The sequence below is a fragment of the Charadrius vociferus genome, unplaced genomic scaffold, assembly GCF_000708025.1.
Source record: "Charadrius vociferus isolate BGI_N301 unplaced genomic scaffold, ASM70802v2 scaffold613, whole genome shotgun sequence".
NCBI lineage: Eukaryota > Metazoa > Chordata > Aves > Charadriiformes > Charadriidae > Charadrius > Charadrius vociferus.
The window spans coordinates 216,075-223,696 of NW_009647757.1; the positions used below are offsets into that span (position 1 = coordinate 216,075).

The 7,622-nt window shown below is 45.6% G+C and overlaps 1 protein-coding gene across 1 annotated transcript in view; it reads right to left on the reverse strand.

Annotated features, from left to right (window-relative positions):
* Positions 1-7,622, reverse strand: part of ARID1A (AT rich interactive domain 1A (SWI-like)) — a 38,468-nt gene that overhangs the window by 9,619 nt on the left and 21,227 nt on the right. Inside the window, exons 8-11 of the mRNA XM_009882184.1 lie at positions 6,369-6,514; positions 6,172-6,281; positions 3,485-3,694; positions 2,703-2,910 (exon numbers count right to left, since the gene is read on the reverse strand). Of these exons, the coding sequence (XP_009880486.1) occupies positions 2,703-2,910; positions 3,485-3,694; positions 6,172-6,281; positions 6,369-6,514 (674 nt within the window). The remainder of the gene's footprint in view (positions 1-2,702; positions 2,911-3,484; positions 3,695-6,171; positions 6,282-6,368; positions 6,515-7,622) is intronic.

The window sequence follows — 7,622 nt, forward strand, 5'->3', positions numbered from 1 at the left end:
GCTCCCTTCCCCCAGGAATTCACCGCTCCTCTCCGTTTGTAACGCTGGCATCGGCAGGAAGAGGCCTCGAGACATTCCCTGCGTCGCTGCCATTTGGTGTTTGTCCCCACCCCCTGCCGTCCCTCCCACTCACAAATTTACACACAGTTGGAGCGGGGCCAGTTCCATGCTCTGGGAATTAAAACCCAACGGCAGACTGATTACGCCTCCCCAGGGACACGCGGCAGTTTGCGAGCGGGAACCCAAGGTGGTTCGGAGGAAAGTCGCGGCGAGCGCCCATGAGGCAGCACCCGGTCCGCTCCAACCAAGGGCTTTCTGTAAACACTTTTGGGTTTTGAGGGTTACAAACGCACGCTGCATGGAAAACAGCTCTGGCACCAAGAGCTCTACCTAGATGATGGCCCTGCACAAGGCCTTTCGATGCTCCGCAGCCTCAAAAAGAGGTTAATGGAGAATCGTGCAGCGCGATCCTCATCACTCACAAAGTTATGCAGAAGTTCGTTAGATAGAACAGGCAGAAATGCAGCGTAAGCCAACGCCAACAGGTTATGGAGTCTGCGCGGAGAGCAAAGCACGTGTGTCTGCGTGGGATGACACAGCCCTTCATCCAAAGGATGGGACTTCAAAATGCCCCGCTGTTGTCCACTGGGCTTTCAAACGGGGAAGTTATTCTCCATCAGGGTGATTTGTTGGGGGACAGACCTCTGTGTGCACCAAGTCTGGAGGACACTGCTTCAGCGGGGTCTGGAAAAGGACTGCCCACTGGGACTCAGCGCTCCTCTAAAGCTGAGTCTGGAGCTGAGGTTGTGAAAGCGACTTGTGTTGTGTCCTACACCCTCAGTTCCTGCCCATCCAGGAGAGCAAGAGAGAGGAAGGAAAGTGAAAGAGGAGCAGGAACGCGCTGAGTGATAAAGCTTAAAGGATCAGAGCAACCAACCACGCTTCAGTGCTGCCTCTGCATATTCCTAGTTGCAGGAGTCTGGAGTAAGATAAGTGGAGAGAACAGTTTAAGTAGGAAATGCAGCACAGTCCTCTCAGAGCAGGAATCAAACCTGTGGAATAAAGTCAACAGAGCTGCACAAACGCTCAGAGTTTGGGACAGCAGCCCTGCAGATGCCTACTGCTGCTGTGCCGAAGCAAGAGATCACCAGCCCAGAAGGCAGACTCGCAACCTTCACGTACCACCGTATTAGCTAAAACAAAAGAAAAACTGATGCACCCTCTAATCCATTCTGACAGGCACCTAGCGCTACAAGAAGTTTTAAGTGGCTTCCTAAAAGTCTCAGCCCTCTCCAAATAAACTCCAAATGCTCTTAACGTCTGTGTTCCACTGCCCAGGATCTCAAGGGGGTAAGAAAGAGGTTTTGGAAAGCAAGTGGAGATGGATTCTGGTCTAGTTTGAGTGGAACTCAGACACCACTTTGGACAGAAGTTTAGTCTAATGACACAAAAGTTGCTTTATCTTGCAGAATACACCAAGGTTGAAGCTACACTGGGACAGGTTTCCTGACTAGTGAAAAGACATGATTTAGTTCTTTAAAAAAACAACATGCTGTAACTGAGAGGACAGATAAATGTAGTTGCCAACAGAATATTCGGACAAGCACACTGTCGATCAAGGGCTTAGCTGGGCTGAGACACAACTGCAGTACAATCAAAAAAAGGGTTCATTATTCCATTCCTCAGGAGCTAGACAAAGATGATGCCAGGTTTCAGAACCAAAAAGGCATTTTTTGCAAACATTACAGGAACTTCAAAGCAGACAAAGTTTTTATTTCACCTACATGAACAGGCTCCTGACCAGAAAAAGCATCTGAAGGTTTTACTTGTAAGACAAACTGGAAAACTGAAGCTTAAAGGGTTGGCAAGTTCAGCAGCAATTCAAGCAATGAACTCAATGCAAATGAGACAGAAACGATCAGACTTTCTGAAGACTAAAGAGTACAGCATGCACTGCTAGCCTGGACCTTTTCTCCTTTTTTTTTTTTTCCTTCCTTTTTCCCTGAATTGAACACTATGCTTAAATATTCAGAAACTGGAGCACCCCATCAAATTTGAAACAACAGTAGAAGTTCATTTTAAAGGGCTTGAATACTAGAGCATCCAACTTGTTATAGGCTTATGAAGTTCTCTGGGCACAAAGCCTCAGAAAGTCCTCACTGTCTTCTGCTGAAGACAGAAAGAGGTAAATTCATGAGGGAGACGAGTGCCCACCCACGTGAAGCATTTACTCCCAGAAGGCAGCACTTGCATAGTCAAAACAAGCACAACTTTTCTAGCAAGTTCCCAAAGCCAAGCAGTAACAACGAGGGCTGCTGTTAGAATATGCAGAGATCACCTTGAAGGGATCACTCCAGACTTCTCTCTCCACCAGATTCTCACCAGGCAGCAATGTAGTGGTAAGCACAGAGGTGCGTGTCTATCTTTTTATGTTTTCCTTTCTCTTAAACTTAGTACAGCGGTGGAACACACAAAAACTGAACTGTCCCAAGAGGCTCGACTTATTCCCACTATCATTCACTCCCACATTACAAAAGTATTTAATCTACACAACCAGAGAACATCTAATTAGAAAGAGACATGGGGGCCTTGTGGAAGTTTGGCACTGGTCTGGCCCACAGCACGTGGAGTGGGGCACACAGTGCCAGAGATCCTCTGGTTCAAACATTCATCGCGCACCTTAAACCAGCGTCTAAACTCACCTGGAGATGGAGGCTGTATCTTAGTCTGAGACTTCTTTGAATCGGCAGCTGCAAAGATATCTGGAGGGGGGTCTTCACCTCGCTCAATCTTGCACTCAAAGGCATAGAGACACTGGATGTACTGCTTCTTCAAAGAACTAGCTGCACTGCTGGACGTGCCCACATTGAGATTTGTGGCTAACTCGCGCCATTTCTTGTTTTTGTTGACCTGCACGACCAAACAAGAGGCTCTAAACTCAAAATCCCAGCTACTTCTCCTGCAAGAAATTTTCTGGGGAGAAATCAACACTTCCCAGCTAAAACAAAGGATGCAGTAAGGCCTAAGCAGAACAGATACCGTTGTGTTCAAAACCCCAAACTAGTATACTCTCTTCCTCACCTACAGAAAATGTTTCAAACAGGGACAGATTGCAAATCAAATTAGCCATGAGGTCAGTTGACAGCCAGATGCAAAGATAAAGACAGTGTCACCAATCTCTGCACTGGACAACACAGGGGGAAAAAAAAAAAGCACTTGAATTGAATCTCACCACAGACTGTTCTCAACCAGACAACGGGAGAGTGGACGTTTGGCTCACTTAAAGGATGCTGGGTTTTATAAGCATTATTTAAAAAAAAAAAAAAACAACAAAAAACACACACACAGCTAAATGGAAAGTCATGGCTTACACCCATCACAAAGCTAACTCTGACTTGTGTTGCCCTTTGGCTTGTGACCGCCAGAGAGTGGGGCAGCTCCAAATACGAACACCCAGCCACCACGCCGGCTGCTGGACACCCACCTGAGTCAATCCTCCAATCTCCTTCACTGAGATGTAGAGCCGGTAAAGGTCCAAGGGTTTCCTGCCCACCGCTGGGAGATTTGTCATGCCCATGGCCTTCTCTTCAGTAAAGGCCAGGTAACGATCTACCCAGATCTTCCTCTCAGGTTCTCCACCCAGCTCATAGAGCTTGGTGATCTTCTCATTGGTTGTAGTAGAGGAACTGGACTTCTAGGAGAGGGAAACGGGTATCAGGACTGAGCAGCACAAAAGCAGCTAGTTCACAACCAACATGGTTTCAAAGAAGCGGTCAGGTAAGAGTTCTGAGTTCTGCTCTTATATTGAGAACAGCTTTATATTAGACCTACACTCGGCTCAGATCAACGTCAGGCAAGTATTATTCAACAAAGGGATCACAAAACCAGCTGCTACTCAGGGAATTCACACAGTATGTATTTTAAAAAGTGAAAAGGTTTCAGGAACGCTACAGCAACCAAACAAACCTCACAGAGACTTTGTAGACAGCCGTCTCTCCGAGACAACCTTTGTGGGCTCGTTTGCTAAATATACGAGAAAACATCTAATTCAACTGCAAATGATATTTCCCATGGCTACTGCACTCTGCCAGGGTGAACACTGCCCTCTGGTTAGTCTCTTCTCTTACCCAAGTGGTAGATGGCAGGTTAAACTGACTCTAAACACTGCAAAGGAATAAAAATAAACATGCCTCAAAGTAAAATAAAGATTAGAGGCACCTGTCTGACCAATGTGTGCGCAGGGTCCCCCACAAAGACCATCTCCCTTCCCCTGCCTATTCACTGACAGAAGCGCAGAAATCTTCTGCTACCCAGACGTGACATAAGCTCCCACACTGGTTCGCTATCGCTGGCGCATCAGGATCCAGGACAACTGGTATGGAAAGGTATCACAGGAATTTGGAATACGAGTTTACAGCTATGAAGTACGAGTACCACACGCTAGTTCCTACACATCTGATTCACTGAATTGTCTGAGTGTCTATTTAGAGGTACAACCTGTGGTCCCGCACCTTGCCCGGCTTTGCCCAAGTCTTTTGACGCAGTGCATCAGCATGGTTTTTTGTCTCTCTCCACCTGGACCACACACGCTTGGAGTAAAGGCAGAAATGGTTCTGGCATTCAAAATGCTTATTTAAAAATGAACTTCCAAAATAGAAGAGAACTTCAAATCTGATGATGTTCTAGACAAACCCCTAACACTCAGGACTGAGTGTTTTCATTAGCACATGAGACAATCCTTGAACTGAACAGACCAGGAGGACAGAACAACCCTTATTTGTAGCTTCTGGCATCTCCTAGCCCAAGAGCATTCAAGCCCTTGTTTGTCAGAAATAGAAAGGCAGATGCCAGAACACACAAGCAGAAAGGAGAGATCTTCTGAATTTTCCTGCAGACTGCTGGTGGTACAGGTATCAAACTGGCAGAGTGTGTATTTTCCTTCAGGTACCAAAAAAGGAGACTACAGGCTCAGAAGCTGCTTTTTTGGTGGTTCTTTTGAAACCGGTAGCAGTAATGCAAAGAAAAATACTCCCTGAAGAACTTGTTTGCCTCCCTCTTCTGGCTTTAATACAGGATTAGTAAGAGGTTTGTTTGTGAAACAACTATAACACTTTAGAGTACCACCTCCCAGCTGAGAGGTGACAACTGAGGAGCTCCAAGCCTACACCAGAAACAAACTCAGGTTTGTTTGTGCTTCTCTCCGCAGTTTCACTGTGGCAGGTGATAATTCCTAATACTAAATTGTTTTGCAGGTGAAATTGATTTCTGTCAAAGGACTAGGAACTGGTCCCCTTCTTTTCTGAACAGCTCATGAATCCCAGAAGTAAAACTCGCAATTGTCTGAGTTTTCCTGGCAAATCCTGAAGAACCTCTTGGAACCACTGGCACAGCTGAAGCACAGCCAGGGCTGGACACACGAGGCATAATTCATGTTGAATCTCCTTACACTGAGCACTTCAACTACGTGGTCTTTACCTTTACACTTCTGACTCAAGCAACAGTCTAATTAGCTATTCGTAGGATCTGGGGACTGGGATAAAGCTGACCCAAAAGGTACATCTGGCCAGGTACCTTCTCCCCAGTTAATCAAGCCCACAACTGAAATGAGAACATATAAACAAGGCGTGCCAGGTATCTGTTAAAAATTCTAGATAGAGGCTTGAACTCCTGAGTCATAAACAGAGGAGGACATGTGAATTCCAATAGGAAAGTCCCTTTCCCAGCCTTCCAGAGGGCTACTGGGTCTCTGTAGGGGATGGCAGAGTTCAGGCTCCTCAAGAGTACTGTTATTAACGCATGTGGGTATTTAGTGGTTTATTGCAAATAAAGCCAGAGCCTACTCTAAAACACATATACACACGTTTCAAAACACTTATGTCTTTAAATACGTTCCAAAACACAACGCATCCCAAAAGAGGATATCCCTCTCACTCGCTACCTGAGTTAGAACCATGGTCACACGTAGCAGTCAGATCACAACTAACAAGGACCACCATGTTAATGAGAAGTCTGTACAGGGTAAGGAGAACGAATCAAATCAGGTTTCTCTCAGGAACCATGCTCACTACTAGATAGATGCACTGTTCAATCTAAGTTAATGTGCAATGGTTTAATTTTCCTGGATGCTGAAGAGGATGGGAGTCATTAAAAACAAAACCCAAAACATTTTACCTTTGACTTGGATTCTGCTTTTGGCGTCCCATCTGCCTTGTTGTTCATTTTAGTTGCAGGCGTTAATTTGACATCCCCAAGACCCATCATTTCAGGGCTTGCTGCCATCCCTAGGAAGTTAAAAGAATCTTTTAACACCGATTTTCAAGCCAGTACAATGAAATCAATGACATGTCCGGCAGTCAGCACTGGCTTACCTGCAGAGTTGTTAGCCATGTTCCCACCCATGGGGTAGGGAGGGCCCTGGGGGTTTATCATGCCAGCCATACTGTTAATTCCCTGTCCGTAAGGAGGTCCAGTGCCCATCATTCCCCCTTGGTTCATGTTGGGATAACCAGGAGGCCTAGAGAAGGCAAGGAAGAAACAGACGCTTACTCCAAACACTAAGCACTGAGATCTTGTCTTCCAAGGAAGCAGGTTTGCTAAAAGAAACCTTCTACAAAGGAAGCGGAGAAGTGACTTTCCCCAGCTCACTTTTCCAGCAGAAGACCAAAGATCAGGTCCTCTTTTAATGCTTAGCTACCCTAGAGCCTAAGGCTCGTTCTCAAAAGAAAAGGGGATGCAAACCATTTTGAAAGAGGGACTTCAGTTCTCAACCTTTTCCCCCTTAATCTTGTTCTACTACATCCCCAAATTGAACTTCATTTCAGTCGTTGTCGCCTTTACAGGGAAGAACAGATCTGCAAACACCGCGGCCCTGTGCATTTAAGTGAGCATACATTTATTTGTACAGATGGACAGTGTCGTGCTCCAGCCACATTTAATGATTTTTCTGTATTTCTTTCTTTTTTGTTGCCCCTCCCTACAAGCTACATTATTTTACATGTTTCAGAAAACCTCATACACAACTGTGGCTCAAACTCGTTACTCAAAGCAACAGGCTTTGATGCCTTTGTTGGCGTTGGACCTCTTGGAAGTCATAGGTAACATCAGACAGTAAATTGCAGAAGCAGCCCTTCAATCAGGGTAAAGAGCACAATGTCCAATCGGACAACAAAAATGTCCAATCGGACAACAAATCTATCCAACAGCTTTACTGGGGGAACCCAATTTAGAAGCAAGTTCACGGCTCGCAAGGGATTCTGGTAAGCCACATACACCTACTCTGAAGGAAAAAACCAAAAACAACCCTAGAAAATAGTTGCGAAGTTCAGTGCTGAATTCCAGCTCCCTTTCCCACAGCTGTTCATCAAGGCCCTAAAAGGAAGAAGTTCATTACACTGGACAAGCAATGCCTCGGTTCAGACAAATGCACCTGCGTGGCCATCTGCTAGATTTATGGGCTTTACCACACACAGAGCATCTTTTAAGTCACTCATGTAACAAAGACGACCAGAAAGCAAAACCAACTCAAGGGATCTCAGAGTTAAATAGATTCCACCTATGAACATTAAAAATTCCCTAAGCGTGTCATTAATGATATACTCCAACACACCAAGCTTTACGCTCTT